This window comes from Sporobolomyces salmoneus (genome assembly GCF_050403485.1).
Source record: "Sporobolomyces salmoneus JCM6883 DNA, S_salmoneus_JCM6883_v1_ctg24, whole genome shotgun sequence".
NCBI lineage: Eukaryota > Fungi > Basidiomycota > Microbotryomycetes > Sporidiobolales > Sporidiobolaceae > Sporobolomyces > Sporobolomyces salmoneus.
The window spans coordinates 156,378-177,098 of NW_027481139.1; the positions used below are offsets into that span (position 1 = coordinate 156,378).

At 51.5% G+C, this 20,721-nt stretch overlaps 8 protein-coding genes across 8 annotated transcripts; 6 read left to right on the forward strand and 2 right to left on the reverse strand.

Annotated features, from left to right (window-relative positions):
* Positions 1-51: 51 nt before the first annotated feature.
* On the reverse strand, positions 52-2,031 carry JCM6883_005397 (uncharacterized protein; the record flags this gene model as incomplete). Its single annotated transcript, XM_076632245.1, has 9 exons — positions 52-196; positions 265-489; positions 551-644; positions 839-961; positions 1,026-1,100; positions 1,168-1,285; positions 1,349-1,460; positions 1,601-1,676; positions 1,734-2,031. The coding sequence occupies 9 exons, from the start codon at positions 2,029-2,031 to the stop codon at positions 52-54; spliced, it is 1,266 nt and encodes a 421-aa protein (XP_076487780.1).
* A 256-nt stretch (positions 2,032-2,287) lies between these two features.
* On the forward strand, positions 2,288-4,538 carry JCM6883_005398 (tubulin gamma chain; the record flags this gene model as incomplete). The annotated part of the gene is made up of 12 exons (XM_076632246.1): positions 2,288-2,303; positions 2,365-2,397; positions 2,454-2,629; positions 2,702-2,794; positions 2,868-2,957; positions 3,023-3,313; positions 3,385-3,540; positions 3,605-3,760; positions 3,826-4,086; positions 4,157-4,272; positions 4,338-4,395; positions 4,479-4,538. The coding sequence occupies 12 exons, from the start codon at positions 2,288-2,290 to the stop codon at positions 4,536-4,538; spliced, it is 1,506 nt and encodes a 501-aa protein (XP_076487781.1).
* Positions 4,539-5,265: 727 nt separating this feature from the next.
* On the forward strand, positions 5,266-7,842 carry JCM6883_005399 (ammonium transporter; the record flags this gene model as incomplete). The annotated part of the gene is made up of 11 exons (XM_076632247.1): positions 5,266-5,279; positions 5,378-5,506; positions 5,755-5,808; positions 5,873-5,973; positions 6,046-6,175; positions 6,251-6,353; positions 6,413-6,829; positions 6,897-7,029; positions 7,099-7,258; positions 7,366-7,471; positions 7,558-7,842. 11 exons carry the CDS (start codon positions 5,266-5,268, stop codon positions 7,840-7,842), a joined length of 1,632 nt encoding a protein of 543 aa, XP_076487782.1.
* A 336-nt stretch (positions 7,843-8,178) lies between these two features.
* Positions 8,179-9,927, reverse strand: JCM6883_005400 (uncharacterized protein; the record flags this gene model as incomplete). Its single annotated transcript, XM_076632248.1, has 8 exons — positions 8,179-8,271; positions 8,338-8,377; positions 8,441-8,714; positions 8,808-8,905; positions 8,982-9,134; positions 9,193-9,441; positions 9,511-9,618; positions 9,683-9,927. 8 exons carry the CDS (start codon positions 9,925-9,927, stop codon positions 8,179-8,181), a joined length of 1,260 nt encoding a protein of 419 aa, XP_076487783.1.
* A 574-nt stretch (positions 9,928-10,501) lies between these two features.
* Positions 10,502-11,433, forward strand: JCM6883_005401 (uncharacterized protein; the record flags this gene model as incomplete). Its single annotated transcript, XM_076632249.1, has 5 exons — positions 10,502-10,600; positions 10,787-10,901; positions 10,971-11,099; positions 11,237-11,358; positions 11,422-11,433. 5 exons carry the CDS (start codon positions 10,502-10,504, stop codon positions 11,431-11,433), a joined length of 477 nt encoding a protein of 158 aa, XP_076487784.1.
* Positions 11,434-12,828: 1,395 nt separating this feature from the next.
* Positions 12,829-16,792, forward strand: JCM6883_005402 (ARID/BRIGHT DNA-binding domain-containing protein; the record flags this gene model as incomplete). Its single annotated transcript, XM_076632250.1, has 4 exons — positions 12,829-13,613; positions 13,675-14,809; positions 14,875-15,039; positions 15,107-16,792. 4 exons carry the CDS (start codon positions 12,829-12,831, stop codon positions 16,790-16,792), a joined length of 3,771 nt encoding a protein of 1,256 aa, XP_076487785.1.
* A 636-nt stretch (positions 16,793-17,428) lies between these two features.
* JCM6883_005403 (quinone oxidoreductase family protein) lies at positions 17,429-18,952 on the forward strand (the record flags this gene model as incomplete). Its single annotated transcript, XM_076632251.1, has 7 exons — positions 17,429-17,541; positions 17,608-17,627; positions 17,725-17,855; positions 17,978-18,423; positions 18,492-18,577; positions 18,646-18,807; positions 18,909-18,952. 7 exons carry the CDS (start codon positions 17,429-17,431, stop codon positions 18,950-18,952), a joined length of 1,002 nt encoding a protein of 333 aa, XP_076487786.1.
* Positions 18,953-19,444: 492 nt separating this feature from the next.
* On the forward strand, positions 19,445-20,580 carry JCM6883_005404 (uncharacterized protein; the record flags this gene model as incomplete). The annotated part of the gene is made up of 4 exons (XM_076632252.1): positions 19,445-19,536; positions 19,654-19,728; positions 19,792-20,307; positions 20,409-20,580. The coding sequence occupies 4 exons, from the start codon at positions 19,445-19,447 to the stop codon at positions 20,578-20,580; spliced, it is 855 nt and encodes a 284-aa protein (XP_076487787.1).
* Between the last annotated feature and the right edge of the window lie 141 nt (positions 20,581-20,721).

The window sequence follows — 20,721 nt, forward strand, 5'->3', positions numbered from 1 at the left end:
GGCCGTCTACAAACATTTTTTTGGAAAGTTTCTCTCTCGTTGCAGAAGTCTTCATGCTCCGCTGGCTCCCGACTGCTTCTGTGCCGCCAACTTCTTTCGCAGATAGCCCAGAACAACCCCTCCAATCGCTGACGTAAAAGACATCAATCCGACGAAGACAATGATCTTTCGGAATCCGAATCTTCCCCATTCTTGCCTATCAAGCAACGAACGAGTCAGCACAAGAACGTTCTTCTAACGGCGAGAGAGAGAGAGAGAGCTCGCCCTTCCGATGCCTCCTTCTCGTTGTACAAGGCGGTAGACGTATAGGGGCCGATCAAACTAGCGACCCCTCGAACTACTCCAAATAAGCAAAAGATGGTGGTGGAACTTTGCGGATTCGCTCCTGCCACGTCGCGAGCTGCCGGTCCCCAACATGAGCAGATCTGCGAGTTGAACCCGTACAACACGGCGAATCCGAAAACTTTCCCGAGGGTCGTAGCCGTGCCCCTGCAAATATCGACCGTCACTTAAGTGTGTTCCACCTTTCGAGCAAGGTCTGGTGACATACCATGCGCTAAGTGCGACGATTCCTCCCGCAACTCCGATCGACGAAACTGTCCAGGGAAGAGAGATATCCGAGGCATAACCCGTTACGTTTGATCCTAGCATCGCGGCGACGTTGAAGATCGTTACGACAAGATTGGGGAGGAATGCGCTTTCGGACGATGGGAGTAACGACGTGGCATAGATCGGAAGGTAAAGCGAAACGGGGAAATAAGCGAGGGAAGAGATGAAGGTCGTCGCCGCCATTGTCCAGACGATTGGGTGAGATATCGTCTTCCAGTCGATGACGAACCATTTCGGTCGGACTCCGACCCGACCGGACGTCGAAGCGGAATACGAGGTTTGAGGAATATGATTGAAATGGCGAAAACGGCGCCAGTCAGGAGACTCCATAACCGACACATCCAAGCGAATCCTATATACGGAGCGTCAACAGGGGAAGCGTCCGAGTCAGAAGTTGGGGCTCGATCTGAACTCACCGAGGTGATCTAAGATCCCTCCAATCATGAACGGGAAGCATGCCCCTCCCATTCCCGTTCCTGAGAAGACGATTCCTGATTCGAATGAACAGGAGCAGTAAGTGAGGAGCTCGAAGAATGGTGAAGGAACCAATCGACGTACCTGAAGCGAGACCTCTTTTTGAAAAGAACCAGCCGTTCAGCCAGAGCAAAACTGGCGAATACAAGACTGCGCCTGAACATCCACAAAGCACACCCTGTAGGAGCATCAGCTGCCAAACCTGTATCAACAACACGAGAGAGTCAGCCCTGGAGCACGAGCTCACGAAAGGGAAAAAACTTGCATTGTTCGCCCAACTCGATGCGAGCATTGAACCGGAATACACGATAGCGGAAACCATGAGGGCTGGCTTGACCTTCTCTGGGTACCTTCTGAACCCGTTGATGACGAAGAGTCTAAAGCGCAGGGAGAGTCAGTCTCCGTCTGAAAGTTGAGAATTGCAAAACGTACGGCAAGATGAATTCTAGAGCGAGTTGAATCTGCTCGTACTTGGTCAGCACAGGACAGAAAGATACAATGAGAGACTGACACTTACTGTACCGACTGAAGACAAAGCGGCAAGCGAATAGGAAGACCATGGTTCATGCGTTTGGAAGTAAACGAGAATCGAACTGCATGACGAAGCGTGAGTGACGACACGAGACGTGATAGACGAAGCTTACGCTTACGCATAGCAGTAAGAGTAGCCCCAGATGAACGTCCTGCGAGATGACAAACCCGAGAACGAGAGAGCGGGAACCTCCTCAATTTGGTGTTTTGATCCTCCGCCAACTCAGTCGGTGGCATAGGGCTGTCTCTCTTGAGTGTTGGAGCCCATGCTGCTGACTCGGCGAGGTATTCGAACGAAGGTTTTCTTGATAAGGCCGGCGATTCGGGGGGGGGAGAATCTCTCGGCGAGTCGACAAGGACGGCCGGCGGTACCGAAGACAGCTCGATCGAGTCGAGAAAGACTTGTCGAGCGCCCATCGAGAGCCGAAGTCGAGGTGAGAGAGCGGAAAGAGGAAAGGAAACGAAAGTTGAGCGATTTCAGAGCTTTCCATCCGACCTTACTCGACCACCTACAGTGTAGCCATATACCTCGCACATAGGCCTGCAAGATTCAGCTCTAGCTTCGAAGGTCCCGACCGAATTCGCTTCACCAAGAACGCGCAAACACTCGACTCACCTCTTCAACCTCAACCGCCTCGACACGCTCGACTGACCGCGTCACAGACACTCTGAGATGCCTAGGGAACTCCGTGAGTCTTTCTCTCTGGCGCAAACGCGGGCTATGCTGACTTTCGAGGAGATGAATTCCAGTTACTGTTTCGGCTGGACAAGCAGGCAACCAAAGTAAGTTCTGCTAAGCTGCCTACCCTTTTGAACGTCTACTGATCTGATACATGTAGTTGGTAGCGAGTTCTGGGCTCAGTTGTGCGCGGAACATGGGATCTCTCACGATGGAATGTTGGAGGATTACGCTTTCAGTCCCGACGCACCGCACGATCGCAAGGACGTGTTCTTCTACCAGGCAGACGATGAGAGATACATTCCCCGAGCCGTCATGATCGATCTGGAGCCGAGGGTGAGACTTCTCTCCGTTTCAGCGTTGGGTCCCTCTTTGAATGTGAGAATTGACGTCGATGCACCCTGATAGGTACTCAATAACATCCGAAATAGTCCTTACAAGAACCTGTACAACCCGGAAAACTTCTACTCGTCTCCAGATGGAGGAGGAGCGGGAAACAACGTGAGCTTTTTTCCTCCTCTCTCGCCTCGACTGCGAGCTTAGGATTCCTCGGCTGACTTCTGGATCGTCTCAGTTCGCGAAAGGACACGCAGCTGGAGAGTTAGTGTGGAACGATATCGCAGAAATGCTCGAACGGGAAGCCGAAGGTAGCGACAGTCTCGAAGTAAGTGTTTCCCTCTTGAGTCCTCGACCCGAGTTCGTCACAGCTGACGATTCTTGCATGGACAGGGTATCATGTTGATGCATTCGATCGCAGGAGGAACTGGATCAGGATTAGGATCCTACGTTCTCGAGCGACTTTCCGACATTTTCCCGAAAAAGCTCATTCAAACCTACTCAGTCTTCCCCGATGCCGGTTCGGGAGACGTCGTCGTACAACCTTACAACTCGCTGTTGACATTGAGGAGGTTGACGGAGTATGCAGACTCGGTAGTCGTGTTGGATAACAAAGCGTTGAGTGGGATTTGTCAAGATCGATTGCATGTTGGAGAACCCAGTTTCGCGCAAACGAATCAACTCGTACGTCTACTCTCAGAGTACTCGGCGTCATCTAGAGCTTGACTGATGATTCTCATTCTCGCCGAAAATAGGTTTCAACGGTGATGGCAGCTTCGACTCAGACTCTACGATATCCCGGCTACATGAACAACGATCTCGTCTCGATGATCGCTTCGCTTATCCCGACACCGAGATGTCACTTCCTCACGACGAGTTATACCCCCTTCACTTCCGACAAGGTCGAGCAGGTTCGTTCAATTTCCCTTCGTTGTACCTCGCGCGAGCTGCTGACGACGATCAACCGATGTCTAGGCTCGAGCGGTGCGGAAAACGACAGTATTGGATGTTATGCGACGATTACTACAACCCAAGAATCGACTGGTTTCGACTTCTTTCTCGAGCGATGCGAAATCGGCGTGTTACATCAGTGTCATGAACATCATCCAAGGAGACGTCGATCCTACAGACGTGAGCCATTCTCTCCTGTCTGTCAAGCTGAGACCGTGATTCCCAACCGGTTCATTCCTTCACAGGTTCACAAATCTCTTGTTCGAATTCGAGAACGATCTCTCGCTTCTTTCATCCCTTGGGGTCCCGCATCTATTCAAGTAGCACTTACGAAACAATCACCTTATCTAGCGTACCGAAATCGAGACAAGACAAAGGAGGAAGAGGAGGAACAAAGCGAGAAGGATAGTCAGTCGGCTGGAAAGGGAGGGAAAGATGCGAGATTGGGAATGAGACCTCCGAGAGTTAGCGGTTGTATGGTCGCGAATCATACGGGTATCGCTTCGGTGAGTCTCTTCGACCTTTCTTTCTCGAAAAGGTCATTGCTGACGGTTCTATGCATTGCTCGTTGATCAGCTGTTTATGGGACACGTGAGGCAATACGACAACATGAGAAAGGTCAAGGCGTTCTTGGCAGAGTACAAGAAAGAACCAATGTTTGAGAACGGTTTCGAAGAATTTGACGATGCGAGGTGAGTTTCTCCTATCGACTTTGTCCCGCAGCGCTCGGTGACTGAGATGCATGTGAACTCTCTAGGGCCGTCGCGGGTGAACTTATCGAGGAGTATCGAGCAGCAGAGAAAGCAAACTATGTCGTGAGTCGATTTTCTTTCTTTTAATCTGCGCCCTATCATCCTCAAATCCCGCTGATTCGATTGTCTCGGGGTCTTGCGCGTAGGATTACGGTGCACCAAATACAGAAGCCGCAACCGATACTCGACAACGAGCGAGAGCCTGATTGATTCGATCCCCCTTCTCCCCGCTCTCTGTTCCTCTCTCCGCCTCTTTCTTTCGTCTTTCATTTTACCCCTCTCTTTCTTCGTACCACTTTCACGTTCGTTCGCGCTACGGCATAGCTTTCCTCTCAGCTGTTGATTTCACACCGCCCTTGTTACTCTCTTTGGCTGATTCGAGCCGCTGATTGGTCGAGATAAGAGATTGAGAAAAATTTTACACCTTCGCAGGAGCGTGCACTTGTTGTCAAACTCGCCCGAGCGTCGAACGCACAGTTCGCTTCCTCCCGTTTCTTTCGGCTCTAAATACAGATCGCAATGAACTAAACTCGTCGCTGCTTTGTACGAGCTTGCAGGCAAGGGGAGGTGGAACGAGGAACCCAAGGAATCAGATTTGTCAAACTACGAATCCGTTATCGCTTGATTTTCGCTGCCTAGCAAATTGGAAAGGAGCGACAGGAAAAAGTTCTCCCCTCTTCATTTCATCTCCTCACTCTCGCTTTCGCTGTACAACCACCCACTACATCCCGTCGGCTTATTTCGAGTGAATCACCGCGAACGAGCGCTTCCCCGGCAGTCACAGAGTCGTTTCATCTTTTTCGATCAACACAACTGTCACCGTTTCTCCCCGATCGCCTCTTCTTCTCGCCAAGGCCGTTCGATCTCAACAGCAGTATATACAGCGGCAGTACCAGAGCTTATCGATCAGTCTAGAGAAGCTTACGAGCAGAGATGGTCAACATTACGTTCGTTTTTCTTTCTCCCTGCCTCCTATGTCCGAAACAAATCATTCGGTCTTCTCGTTCGACCATGGCAGTACTGACTCTCGATCTTTCACATCTAGATATGGAAACCTCATGGCTGATTCAGCGACGTTGGAAGCTGGATCGAGTTATTCGATTCAACCCGGAGGAACCGACATGATTGTCACTTTACCAGACGGAAGTGTTGCGAGTTATGCTCCTGGAGATATGTAAGTCTTCACTCTCAACTCTCAGCTGTATCCTCGAGCTCTTAGCGGCGAGGTAGGATGAAATGAGTTGGTCGAGAACTCAATTCGAGACGACATAATTCTTTCGAATCTACCGGGCTATTCTTCTCGACAATGTGGACAATGTCGAGAACGGATGAGGGAGAAGGTTATACGATAACGATGTCAAAGGACCGAGGAAGAGAATGAAAACTGACATTTTCGCAATTTGTGCTGTTTCGCGATGACAGTGCTTGGCTACTGTCATGTACCGCTCTCGTTTGGCTCATGATTCCCGGAGTTGGGCGAGTCGGCTCCACCTGTCTCAGCAGTTGCGTCCGCTAACATGGGAGACCGCTTCGCAAACAGATACCTCTACTCCGGACTCGTGAGACGGAAAAACGCTCTCGCAGTGCTCTTCCTCACTATGCTCGCGATGGCTATCATTTCTTTCCAGTTCTTCTTCTGGGGTGAGTTGTCAATCACTTTTGGACTCAAATAGCCGTAGAATGTGAATTGATCCCTGATTTTCTTCCTCTCAGGTTACTCGCTTTGCTTCTCTCCCACCGGTGGTCCCTTCCTCGGCGACATGCACTTCTTCGTTCTACGACACGTCTACGAGACTCCTGTACCCCAAGCGAACAACAAAGTCCCGCAAGTTGTCTACATGATGTAAGTTTTCTCAAAGACGAACTCGTTCAGAACACGATATCGGCTGGATTCTCACCATACCTTACTCCTCGATAGTTACCAAAACATGTTCGCCGCTCTCGTACCGGCTGTCTTTATCGGAGCTGCAGCTGAGCGAGGTCGAATCCTCCCCGCTTGCATTTTCTTCTTTTGCTGGAGTGTGAGTCGAAACCTGCTTTTAGACGAGTGACAGCTCCTGATCCACGTTCCCTCCCGCAGACTCTGGTTTACGACGTCGTAGTTCGATGGATCTGGTCACCTCAAGGATGGGCGTTCCAGTACGGAGTTCTCGATTACGCTGGAGGAGGACCGATCGAAATTTGCTCGGGAGTGACTGGACTCGTTTACTCGATCTTCCTCGGCAAACGACGAGGATTCGGTACCCACATCTTGTCGTTCAAGCCTCACAACGTTTCGTTCGTCATTCAAGGTACGATCTTCCTTTGGGTCGGATGGATTGGGTTCAACGGAGGTTCGACTTTCGCCGCGAACGTCAAGGCAGCTATCGCCATCGTGAACACGAACTTGGCTGCTGGATTCGGAGGATTGGCGTGGATGTTGCTCGACTGGAGATTGGAGAGGAAGTGGTCGGCTGTTGGATACTGCACTGGAGCTATTTGCGGTTTGGTCGCTATCGTCAGTCCTTCTCTCGATAGTCTGTCCGTGACCGCTTGAGAACTGACGCCGTCGCGTTCTTTCGCAGACTCCCGCTGCTGGATTCGTCGGATACGGACCTTCGATTCTCATCGGTGTTCTCGCCGCTGCGATTTCGAACGCTCTCACTACTCTCAAAGGTTTCTTCTCTTTCGATGACGCGATGGATATCTACGCTTGTCGTAAGTTTCGATTCAAATTTTCTTCGATTTATTCGGCGCTGATCTTTCTCTCTTCTTTCACTCTTTTAGACGGAGTCGCCGGTATTGTCGGACTCGTGTTCACTGGTGTCTTTGCTCAAGCCGAAATCGCTGCCACCGACGGTTACACCGTTATCGACGGAGGATGGATCGATGGAAACTACATTCAAGTCGGAAAGCAACTCGCCTACGTTTGCGCATGCTGGGGATGGTGAGTTCACATTCTACTTCGATTCTCCCAGGGGGCACTTGGTGGTACTCTAAATGTATCTCTGTCGTCGACAAAAGAACTAAAAAAAACTCGATCTCCCTTTGTAGGACTTTCGTCATGTCTTATACTCTCATGTTCCTCATCAACTTGATCCCCGGCTGCAAGTTCCGAACCGACGAAGAAGGAGAGATCATCGGTGTTGACGAGGTCGAGGTAAGTTTCTTTTTTTTTTTTTTTTTTTCGTTCCTTTTTCACTCCCTTTGGCTTCCCGAGACTCACTCCCTTCGTCTACGCCTCAGCTTGGAGAGTTCTGTTACGACTTTGTATCGCTCCGACGTGAGGTCGACTCTTCTGACGGACTTCCTCGAATCGCGACAACGCACATCAAACCCGCCTCTGTTCAATCTTACCCTCTCGAACAAATCGGCGACGGAGGTCTCCCATCGGAAGGAGCTACGAACACTCGCGAGGCTGTCAACGGCGCAGCTGGAGAGCACGAAGACATTGGAGAAGTCGCTCATCACTATGCCAAAGGAAGTGAAGGAGGCGGCCAATATTCCGAAAAGGCGATCAAAGGCCAATAGATATTTACACTCGTTCTTCTCCTAATCTGTTTCTTCTCCCTACTGCATGGTTCTCTTGGTCTTTCGTATTTTCTCTCTCTCGTCGTCGTCAACCGTTTATATCTTTTTTTGACACTTTACTTTGCCTCTCTCTCTCTCACTGGAGTCGTTCATTCAACGAGGACGACACAAATCAGCTATATACGTTTGTAATTACTAGTGCATCTCGTGGTAGACTCCAAAGAACCGATTTATCTTGAGATAGCGAGAGTCTTTCGATTTTCTCGCGGACTTGGCTAAAGCTGAGAAAGAGCTACGAGTTGAACAACGTTACAAGACAACAACCTACTGACAGATTTAGAGCTTCGCAGGCGGCAGATTCGCATGCGGAACGTGAACGAGACAATCGCGATTGAAGTCTTTGAGCGATTGAAAACCTGCAACGTTCATCTGAACGCAAGAGGGATTTTGAGCTTTGGCGGGCTAGTCGACAAAGTGGACTAAAGGGAGACTTACGAGAATGTCGAGATTGGCGAGCAAAGAAGTCATGACATGTCTAGAGAGGAGATCGTGGAAGAGTCAGCTCGATCATCGTGGATGCTTTTTAACGATTACTTACTTGACTGCAGGCTCTCCGCCAATGCTCATCGCGTAGACGAACAATCGACCAACGAACACCATCTTCGCACCGAGCGCAAGAGCCTTTGCGACGTCGGCCGCTTCCCGGACGCCAGAGTCGAACATGACAGTAATTTTTTCGCCTACTCCGCTCTTGATGATGGCGTCGAGAGCGTCGAGAGAACCGATAGCTCCGTCGACCTGTCGTGCTGCATGGTTCGACACACAAATGCCATCGACACCGGGAGTCGCAGCGGCTCGTTCCGCGTCGGCGACTGGGAGAAGAAAAGGAAGAAAACGTCTGAAGCGTCAGCTTGGGCCTATCCTGGTCGAGGAGCTCGAGCGTGGAAGCTCCCTGGACTCCCCACTTTGGATCCCTTTGAGAACGAAAGGCTTGCCTCCGCTGAGCTCTTTCCACTTCTCGATGACCCAAGGAAGCTGCTCCCAGCTCTTGGCTTTGCCATGCCTGCGAGAGTCCCAGGAGTCAGGTTAGCGCTATTTCAGCGAAGAGAAGAAGAGAAGATTCGCAAGTCAGAGCTCACCAAACTTGATCGATCCAAAACTGACCTGCTTCCTTGCTCTCGAGCTCGATCCCTCGTTCTTTACACATCTCTTGGAAGACTGGTAAGGCTTTCCCGAGCTCGTAGCCGATTCCTCGGTAGAAGGCATAGTTTGCTGATGCGATATCACCGTGCCTGCGAGAAGGAATAGGGTCAGAATGCAGGTTGCGTCTCGAATAGAAGAGCGACCTACCTCCAAGCGAGTTGCCAGGTATCAAGAGTGAGGAAACAAGCTTCGAAACCGTTTTCCACCGCTTGTTTCAATATGTCGATACAGAGCTTATCATCTGGTGGCCAATAGAGCTGGAAGAATCTCGTTCCACTGCCGTTCGCTTCGGCGACGTCTTGAATCGATTGCGATCCCGCCGTCGAAAGGCAATAAGCCAAATTGAGGTCGCGAGCGACTTTGGCGGAATTGAGCTCCCCTAAAGGGTGATAGATCCTGGTGAGACGGGAAGCGGCTATAAGTCAATCACCCGTCGAGCTCGATAGAACAGAGATCGGCTCGTACTTGTTGATTCCGATCGGTGCGAACCCGATAGGTGCATCGAGCTTGAAAGTCGAGTTTCCCAATTTGAGCTCGCACGACATGTCTCGTTGATTCGTATCGACGAGCATACTGTTCTCGACGTTGAAACATGCGTCAGCGAACACCGACTGAAAGAGCGAAAGGGATCACATACCGAGGAACGATTCGCCAACGATAAAAGGCTTCTCGATTCGCCGCGTGTGTCCAACTCACTCCGGCGTTCGAGTTCGAATACAGCCATCCTCCTTTCGAGACGGTCTCTCTCGCTTTCTTCTCCAGCTCGTTCGGATCGGTCGAGAAATTCGGTAGCTGACCCGTCGTCGCTCCTTCGACGAAAATATCTCGTTGATACTTTGCGTAGTACGGCGTCGATCGAGGTGGTAGGTTGTCTTTGTTCATCGCTCTCAGTGTGGTGATTGAGTGGAAGAGCAATTGAGTGGAGGTGAGAGCAAGGTCGAGATGGAACGAGAGATCATCTCGCGAATGACGAAAAGTTCGGCTTGTTCTGAGCTATCTTCGTACTTCCCCACCGGATGCACCCGTGAACGACTCGAAGCCTCCGAGAAGGTAGCAGTGCACTGTACCGTATGTAATTCCATCCAGTAGAGATTCGGTCGGCAGAAGTGTGCGAAGCTGGTCGGGCCGAGTCATTGCAATCGCGCGTCTGACTCACCGTTCCCAGTAGAGTGGTCCGTCGACAGCTTGTTCGCGCTGGACCGTCTGGTAGCGGAGACAGTGAGGTGGAGTCGCTCGTTCGACAGACACCGCAAAAAGAACGCAAGTCCTGAGCAGTTACCGCAACTCGCTGGAACTGGTCTGGATCGGTCCGAAATGCGTTCGTATGTACTCCTACCGTACAAGGGTGACGGTCAGAGAGGTTCGAGAAATTCGGGAGGAGAGGGAAATTATCGAACTCCCAGAGATTCGCTTCAGATCTCACCCTCGCAATACCCTACGCACCCTTTACACGAGCATGTTCCGAACCTCTGTATCTCGCGTCGCCCGAGCGGTCCCTCGTCAAACGGTCTCTCGATCTGCCTCGACTTCGGTAGCTCCCGTCGCCTTGAACAACGTGAGTTCATCTCCCTTCTCCTCCCGAAGACTCGCTTGCAGGCGTTACAGATTACTAATGTATTCGCATTTGTACCACATTAACCCCTCATCGCTCGCCTGCCGTTTCTCGATCCTTTGTCGTCTCTTTCCCCGACCAACCCGCTCTTTCGATTTCGACTCTCCTCAATCGCATCCCGTACGATAGATCGAGGCATCATGGAAGACCTTGACTCCCGCAGAGCAAGAACAAACTTTCAAGCACCTCGAAGAGCTACAGAAGAAGGACTGGAAGGAACTTTCCCTTGATGAGAAGAAGGCCTGTACGTCAACTACCTCTCCCCGGCTCATCAGACGTGCTTGACTGACTGTAGAGAATGATATTCGATCAGCTTACTACGTTGCGTTCGGTCCTCACGGTCCCCGTGAACCTATTCAAGCCGAGGCTGGAAAGACTATCGCTGGTGTTGTTGCTGCTGTTGCCGTTGGAGGAATCATCTTCTACGCCCTCAGGAAGGGAGGTACGTTCACCAAATTCCTCTGAAAATCACAGTCACCGAAGGTTTACTCATGTTTTCGATGTTCTAAACTCCTTCACTCCCTCCTACCCCTCCTCTACCCGCCCCTCGCTCCCGCACGACCTTTCACAATTATCCAGGAGCCGAGACTCCCAAGTCGGTCTCGAAGGAATGGCAAGAGGCGTCGAACGAGATGTTGAAGGAACAAAAATCGGATCCTTTCACCGGTGTTGGAAGCAAGGACTACAAGGGCAAGGGACAAGTGCGTGCTCTATAGCATTGATCGTCTGCGACTCGTGCTAAGCTAACAATTACTTGGAAACAGGTCACTTTCTAAACTCATCTTATCACCTCGACTTCCTGATTTCTCCTCGGCTCTACTCCTCCCTCCCAAAACTCCCTATCGACTATTATCGCGATCTCTTCTTTCCCTCTTCTCGTTTCCCTTCCCTACTTTCACAGGGTGTAGACTTTTGTGTCGTCTTGCTTCCGTGGAAAAACCAATCATCAACCACTTTCAGCATTCCCCGACAATGTCCCAATCAGTTTCTCTACGATCACGATATCCCAATGTTGTCGAGCTAAGGTCGAGGTAAGGTCGGGAGTCTTGCTTGGATTCGAGGGGGTGTTAAACGGAGGAAACGCGCGCCGACGCCGTCGTCCGGCGATTCGTCGTATGTCAACCTCGACAAATTCTGCTGGCCTGAATAAGCGATGGGAGGTCGGAGGGTATGCGGCTAGGGCGGAGACGCTCAACACGGGGAAGAAGTTGCAAGATGTGCGAACGGCCCATCGCTTGAGTCTCTCCGAGGGAGATCGAGGACGACGTCGACGAGAACCGTCCTATGTGCAGATCAGTTCAACCTGACCTCGACACTTTCGGATGTGGAGCTGAAGACCGCAAGCTGCGACAGCTAACAAACTCATGCTTTCGCCGGCTGTGTGCCCGACGTGAACCATCGTCACAGAAGGCGGGAGAGCCACGTTCCCTTCGAGCTGCTGGTCAAAGTATGCGGTAGAGCTGGGTGTCGACGCAGCTCACGGCAACCTCAATCTTGCGACGCGAGTGTTGGCTCAGTCTAACGCTCGACATGTCCTTTCAATGGTCCTCGCGTCTCGCGATAACCCAAGGAGGGTGTTGTCAACTGGTCCCTGCAAGACGGAGCAGAGTCGACGTTGCTTGGACGGCAAAGCTCGAGCATCGTGGCGAAAAGAGGAAAGAAAACTCAAGGGGCTCGTGCGTCGCCAAGATTGACCGCTCAGAAAGTTCGCCCGAGAGATAAACAGCTGCCTCTTCGACATTAGCGAAAAGTAGGAGGAAAAAGTTGCTGAAGGGGGACGCGAGAGAGGAGAGACAGAAAGAGGGGAGGATCGAGAAAGAAGTTGCGAAGGTTTGTAAGGGGGCTTTCCTTCCCTCTTGCGAGCGAACGGGCACTATTGCGCGGTGTTCTACGATTGCGAGGTGCTGGAGGACTTCAACGACTATAGGAGACGAAAGCGAGACCCTTGCGAAAGCTCTCCTATTTTCAGCTGACTTCGAGCTGCTTTCCCCTTCTTTCTCGCTCACCTCTCGCTCTCGCGCGCCTCGAACGCCAATCTCGCTCTTTCAACACTCGACTTCGACTTATCAGCACCGAACTAGTCCAGCCGCCCCCCACGAAAACTCGAACTAGTCTCTAAGCCGAAGAGAGGGAAGGAAATCGCTCACCCCCCTTGTCGGAGGGACATTCAGATGTCCGCCTGGACGCCAGGAGGTGACCCTACAGCATGGCAGTACCAACAGGAACCCTCCCAGAGGCCTCAGGAAGCCTTTACCCCGATTTCACAGCCCTCATCGATCAACCCTCTCTTCGAGCCATGGAACCCTCAGGCAGGCTACGAACAACCTCTAGCGAGTACCCCAGGGTATGATCAGTCGGTATACGGCGAGCAAGGAGCGTACCAATACAATCAACCTCAGAGTCAATCTCAATCTTTCGCTTCTTCCTCATCGCAATCGCATCATCCTCAGGACCCTTCCTATTCGAGTTCTCCCTATCCTACAACACAGCATAATTCATATGTACCCATCTTGGCGCCTCCGAATCATCCTCCACCTCCTTCTCAGCCCTATCTCGAAGATAGCAACCAAAATTCCTCCTTTCGCTACGCGCCGAACCCCTCAGCTACAGACCACACCGTTCCACATCCTCAGTCTGGCGTACATCTATCAGCAGCGGCGCAGAGATTTCAGAATGCCGCTCCTTCCCCCTCTTACGATTCGCCAGCCCCCTTGCCTCCATCCCAACTCCCTCAGCAACAACGAACCTACGTCCCTAGTCCTCGTCCTGCACCAGCACCGGCTACGATTCAGCAATACCATCGAAAAGTCGACGAGTTGGCAATGCTCGAACATCGACTTTCACAACTCGAAGGTATCCTCTCGAGAGGAACAATGTCAGACACGGGTCCAGGATCAGTCCAGACGATCTTGCCGAATCAGCGTTCGCATCTTGAGATTCAATTGAGGGAGTTCAAGTGAGTTCTACGCCGATTATTTTCGATTTTGCTTAGCTCATGTGATTCTCGTTCTTCACAGAAATCGGCAAGTTAACCTCCTCGGCGAATGTGAAGCGTTCACTCGACATTTCGGTCCCGCTTCGACTTGGACAAACTCGCATGCGCCTCCGAACGGACCTGGTCAAGCTCATCGACTCGCGGGACCGACACAGCGATCTCGCACAACTTCGGCAGGACTTCAGGTGGAACAGCCGGATATCGCCGCGCAAGCTCCTCATCGGCAGTCTCCTTACGACGGTCAGGCATACAACGGCGAGGGAGCTCGATTCGATTCGCCAGCTCAGTCTCAACTCTACGACGATTCTCGAGTTTCGCACGAGACGATTCATCCTCCGCCTGGACCGCATGGTCGTCAGATACCTCGACAGACGAGCGACCACACCTCGCGAGGATCAACGCCAGTAGGAGGTCATCCGGCACCTGACCCTCATCAGCCAGTTCAATATCCGAATCACCTTTCGCATCAACGCTACACCTCTTCTCCCCATTCCGCACCTCCTCCTTCCTCGTCCTACACCCACTTGTCAAACGGCTCTCAACAGACGGGATCTTTCTCATTTCCGGCGCAGCAGCAATTTCAGAATTTTCCTCCTTCCTCCTCATCCTCCTCGAATCACGCTTATCCCGCCTATGTCCAGCCTTCAGCTCAACTATATCAACCTTCCTCGGCCCCGCAATCGCTTCGGTATTCAGATCAGGTTTCACAAGCTCAACCGGTTCAGCCATTTCCCCCTCCCATTCAGCAACATCCCTCGTCTCGACCTCCTCCCGCTTCAACCCTCGTCGCTCCTCCTCCTCCTACCCCACCACAACAACTTCCTGCGGGACTACGCGCTCAGATGGACGTTCTCGCGCGAGATCAAGCCGCGAAGAATGAACGGTCTCGAAACAGCACGAATTCGAACTCGAGCTTGGCGAACCAGAATCCTCTACAACTTCTGGTCAAGAAGGCCGAGAATGGAGAAATGCCAGTGATGACGATGTCGGGGTTGAAGAAGCAGAGTGAAGTCGAGCGTGAGAAGAAGGAGCAAGAGGAGAGGGAGAAAGCGAAAACTGCGAATAGCGGGAATGGGAACGAGAAGACTCCGACAGCGATCTTGGCGGATCTTTGTCGACAAGGAGGAGGCCCAACTCTGGCCGAAATGGTCATGACTGTGAGTTTCGTCTCGTTTCTGCGCTTCCTGATTCGCCTTGGGACTCACTTTCCTCGTTCCGACAGATCGATAAAGATGTCTTTCAGACTCAATTAGAACAGTTGTGCGTAAAGCGTAACATCAACGTGATGGAAGAAGAACGTCGAGGGAACTTTGTCGTCGAAACGAAACCCGTCGATCTCATGCAACTCTTTCAAACTGTCGTCTCGCGCGGTGGAGGATATGGAAAGGTATGTTTTCGTTCTCTTCGCTCATCTTGGACTGCGACTGACTGGGCGATACGCATCATTGCGATAGATCGACGCCGGAAACGCGTGGACTCACGTCGCAACACTGCTCTCGGTTCCCACCCGGTCGACCGCTGCGCAAGCTCGAGTCAAAGAAATTTATCACCGGATATTGAGGCCTTACGAAGATATTTGGGCAACTCAGATGATAAAGCTGAAGGAGAAACAACGAGCGATGGACGAAGCGAGGCGGGTTTTGGGAGCGACGCCGGCCTCGAATCCGACATCAGCTTCTCCTCATCAATCCGCCATCTATCAGCCAACCCTAGCTCCACCTCGATCCGATCCTTCACCGCATTCGACGATGACGCCGCAGCTCGCTCCGACGAACCCAACCGCTCGACGATCTCCTCCTCAGCAACCTCCTCGACCTTCGCACGGGAGTTCCTCCATGTTTGCGAATCCGATATCCTACAGCTCGTTGTCAGACGCGGGCTCTTATCCTGGAGCAGCGCCGAATCCTTATCAAGTTTCGCAAAATCCTCCGACCTCCGCCTCATCTCAGTCGACTATCCCAGCCGAGAAAACGGTCACTGCGATGGAGCTTCTCGAACAAGCTCGAGCTTTATACAAGAATCCCAATGCGACGGCGAACAAGCAAGGAGGAGGAGGAGGAGCATCGACTAGTTCGGTTCTTCCGCAACAACCACCTACTACCTCGCCGCCTCAAGAAACTTCTTCGACCCCTCAGGAATCAGTCAATTCTTCAGTCCCAGCTCCTGCTCCAGTCGTCGAACCTCCTGCGAAACCGAGTCCTTCTCCTTCTTCGAGACCGAAATCGACATCGAACTCTCGATCTTCGGTACAATCTGCAGTCGCTGCTGCCGGTCAAAGCGCCCCCTTCTCGACGAGTATGGCTCAACTAGGAATCGGAACTCCCTCGATGGCGTCGAACGGATCACCGAAGACCAGGCCCAATTCGAGGAAGAGGAAAACCGCCGAATCAGATACTGTCGACGACAACTCTCAAAGGAGACCGTCGAAGGCGCGAGATTGTTCGATGAGTAATCTCGAAGCTCCCGTCGTCGGTCAACAGACGAACGAACCTCATTTCAACCCGTTCGAGATTACGCACTTTCTTCCCTTCACGACTGCCGCTCCCTCGATCGTTCCTTCCCCTACTTCGATCTTACCGTCACAACCACTTTATCCGGATCCTAGCAACTCGGCAAAGTCGACTCTCTCCAATCCGAGCTTGCAACCCGACAATTCGAGTTCGACTTCAGGAGAAACGATCTCGCCGCACTCAATGAAAGACGGACTAGGCCTCGAATCGTCGCCCGGCACGTTCGGAGGAGGCAAACGTACCCTGAAAGGAGCAACCGGCACCACTCCTTTCGAGTCTGTCACGAAGATGCCGTCGAATTTCGGCACAAATTCTCCTCTTTCGGCAGCTCTCGACCCTTCGTCGCTCGACTCGATCTCACTCTCGGTGTCGCTCGATCACTTGGCTACTTCCCGACCTGGAACATCGTGGTCTATGCAGGAACCCGTAATCGCGAACGGTCTTTCAGCGTTCGACACTTTCTCTGGAGGACTCGACGGCTACTCGTACCCCGCGAACGAGTTCGAAGGAGGACTCGAAGGGCTCGACACTCGATATCTCAGTAACTCGATGTCTTCAAACGGAGCTGGACTCCCAAATTGGTCCCCTGGAGGTCTCGACGGTTTCGATTTCAACAGCACTTTCTCCTGATTCTGCGCCAGTCTCGTTACCCCTCCCTCTCCCCTTTCCACCTGCCACACTTTTTCCTCTCGCACCTCTTTCCCGCAAAAGACTCCCTCCCTGCCTCGCACGTTCGCATTTGTTTACTGCTCGAGGTTATTACATACCCCATTTATTTTCGATACCCTTTCCTCTTTGTTGCTTCTTCGTGCTTGTTAGGTCTCGCGTTCCTCTTCTCCTTGTTGGTCGGGTTTACCAAGTCACACTCTTTCGTCTGTATTGAAGCTCTCTCGCTCTTTTGTCGATTCTTTCTTCGCTTTGTCAGGGAGAATTCACGAGCGCTCCTCTCGTTCTCTGTCTTGTCAACTTATGTAACTCAGGCCGTCTTCGAGTGGAGCATAAGACATCGTGTAGGGATATCCTGCGGAAGAAATTGTGCGAAATTGACCGTTCTGACAAAGCTTTTCCTCTCTCTTCTTCCTCTCACGCATGCTTCGTTCGGCAACTCGCCTCTTGCCTATCGTTCAAACTTCTACCAGAACCTCGACTATCGCTCTCCAACGCTTACAACAGCAGCAGTTCCTTCTCAGTTCTTCTCCTCTCTCCCCACCTCCGAGTCAGCGCAACCTCTTCAATCGTCAAATGTCTTCCTCAGTTCCTCAGACGATGCAAGCTTGTCAGCTTCAAGAGCAAGGAGATCTAGATGTTATCCAAGTTCGGGAAGCAGAAGTACCGACGCCTGGCAAGGGACAAGTCCTCATCAAAACTGAATATGCCGGGTACGTCTCTATTCTCCCCACCTTGGCCTGTTCTGAGGCTATTAGCTGACTCTGATGTGTCCGCAGAGTCAACTTCATCGATACCTGTACGCGACGGATCTCGCTCCTCGTTCCCGGGCTAACTCTTTCGTGTACCGCGGCTGACTCAACATTCGTTCCCGCGTCTCTCTACGACGAGGTTAGACCAACGTGGTGGTATCTACAAGTTGCCGATGCCCTGGACCTTGGGGAATGAGTGCGCTGGAGAAGTAGTTGCTCTTGGTGAAGGCGTCGACCCTACTTCGGTGGGATTCAACGTTGGAGATAAGGTCGCTGTAAGCTCTCTCTTCATCCACTTCATATGTACGAAGCTCTCGAAGCTAGTCGCTGGTTCTTCCGACTGGAAACGAGCTCCATTTCAGTCTTTTCGGAGAACTGACTTTGCTTCTCTTCTCAGGCCTACACCGCTGGAGGTTCTTTCGCTCAATACACTCTCGCCACGACGAAACAAACGATCAAACTTCCCTCTGGAGTCTCTACGAAAGATGCCGCGACCCTCATTCTCCAAGGTCTCACCGCTTTGACTTTCGTTCGAGAAGCTCACGAAGTGAAGAAAGGACAATGGATCTTGGTTCAAGCTGCCGCAGGAGGTCTCGGTCGTCTCTTGTGTCAGTTGTGTTCTCATATCGGAGCCAAGGTGATTGGTACGACTTCGACGGAAGAGAAAGCTCAATTGGCGAAAGAGGCGGGAGCAGAACATGTCATTCTGTACGGAGAGGGAAGGGACGTCGTCGGTGAAGTGTACAAGCTTACGGGAGGAGAAGGGATTGAACGAGGTGTACATGCCGTGTTCGATGGAGTTGGAAAAGATACTTTCGATATGGATTTCGATTTGTTGAGGAGGTAGGCTTCCCGTCGACTCCGGTGTTCTTTCGATAGTGACTGTATACTGATCGTCGTCTTGCTTACAGAAAAGGTACTTTGGTCACTCTCGGAAACGCTTCTGGGCCTGTTCCACCTTTCGCACCTCTCAAACTCGGACCTAAGAACCTCAAAGGTACTTCTTCTTCCTCTTCCTTCCCACTCTATCGCTGCTGATCCACCTACTCGTAAACGTCTCGACAGTCTGCCGACCAGTCTTGAACCAATACGTCTACACGGCCGAAGAGTTCCATTCCTACGCGACCGAATTGTTCGAAATCGTCAAACAAGGTCATCTCAAACTCGCCGTTCATGGTGAATACCCTTTGACGACTGAAGGAATCAAACAGAGTCAAATCGATATCAGTAAGCTCCCTCGTCTCTCTGAAACGCTGTCTTTGCTCTCTGCGAAGAAACCGAATACGAGAAAGAGACGCTAACTCATCGCTCGTCTACGCACGTTCCAGCTGGTCGTAAGACGTCAGGTAAACTCCTCATCAAGGTCGCTTAAGGGGAAGAGCACGTTCCATCTGTCGTAGAAGCAATAACGCCATTTTCGCAAGGAATTTGGTGAAACTCTGAACTTAGAAGTAGTACTGTACAAACTCGGTTTCGAAGCGGTATTAGTCAGAGCTACGACTGTAGCGTCAGGCTTCCGAGCTAGCTATCAATAGAGAGAGAGCGCGGAAGAGGCAATTGCGTCAAAATGCTACAGTAGCGAAGAGCTAAGCTTCGGTCGTCGGCGAATAGCGGTAAAAGCTCGCACTTTACAAAGCCGAGAACGTTGAGCAAAATTTGAAGATCTTCATCGTCGCGACTCGTTCACTTCGCTCCCTCTCCATTAACTCGCTCTCTCCGCTTACTTCTGCACGCAATACAGCAGTCGGATCAAATCTCCTCTCATACCTTCGACTGATTCCGCAGTCCCACCGTTCGCCCACGTCAAGTTGAAATCCAAGAAAAAGCCTTCGCTCGATTCTCTCGGTCTTCGAATCCCTCGACGATGACAATCTCTCAAGAGAAAGTTGGGAAACTGTTGGAACGCTCTGAAACCCCAGAGGCGACTGAGGAAGTACTGTTGGCTTATTGCTTCAGGTCAGTCATTTCATCATTCGAGTCTAATCTCCCTCAGCTGTGGAGTCCCGCTAGTTGAGCGTGGAGGATACGCTGGGATGGGAGATTGACACTGATGCTGAATTGATGCGATAACAGTAAATGGATGAATGGAGGGAATCAAGCTCAGGTGTTGAGAAAGTTGCATCTCTTGACTTTGTACCTTCGCGCTGTGTGAGCTCCTTTCCCTATGATCAATGCGGACGAAACTGATCATGTTGTGAAACTGTTGCTCAGTGATATGGGTCACGTCCTCCGACAGCATTATCAAGCATTCGCAATCGTCGCTTCTCTCACGAAACAAAACTCTGGTCCGATCGTCCTCCTCCCCGTTACTCCACTTGGACTCGAAGCCTGGAATGCCGCCAGAAGACCCTCGAAGAGTGTGTTGAAGCGAGTGTTTGACGGAAAGAGCAGAGGAGGATCGGGATTATTGTCGAGACTTCAATCTTCAGGGTCGGGGAGTAGCGAAAGTTCAGATGCTTCAGAGTTTGAGGAAGATGATTCAGCTACTATAACGCCTGGAACAAATTCGACAACGACAGCAGCGACAACAACGAACGGGAGGAACCGGAGTCAATCGGGAGGGCTGAGCTCGTTGATGAGTGGAAGGAGATCGAGATCGAATACCGTCTCGAACAATAGTACACTGAGTCAAACGATCGTCGTGAACTCAGAGTCAGAGGTCGGAGTAGAAGCGAGGAGATTGGCAGGAGCTGGCGCGAGAGATGGGTTAGGAAGAGGTTTACTTTCGTGAGTTTTGGTTTCCTCGAAGCTCAAGCACTGTCGTCCTTGCTCTCTCATGTCGGTCAAGGAGTCGCATTACTCACCTCTCTCTTGTTCCTTTTGGGCAGCGCACCGCCGAATTACGATGGAAATCTCACCTCATACTTAGCTTCAACTCCGAACTCCGAATCTTCCCTCAACCTACTTCCTCCTGCCCCTCCGCATTCTCCACCTCGAGGTTCCTCTGATGTACCCCTCGTTCTTCGAGACGAGGTCGAAGTTCTCCCCGGATACGCATAGACTAGAAATTTTTGGTTTTCGTCTCTTTTCTTTCCTTCTGTACGGGCTACACACACTCGCGCTGTACCTACCGTCTGTTCCTACCTATGATGTCTCGTGAAGCCTTTGTCGTTTCTCTTCCCTTACACTTGTTTCATTCGT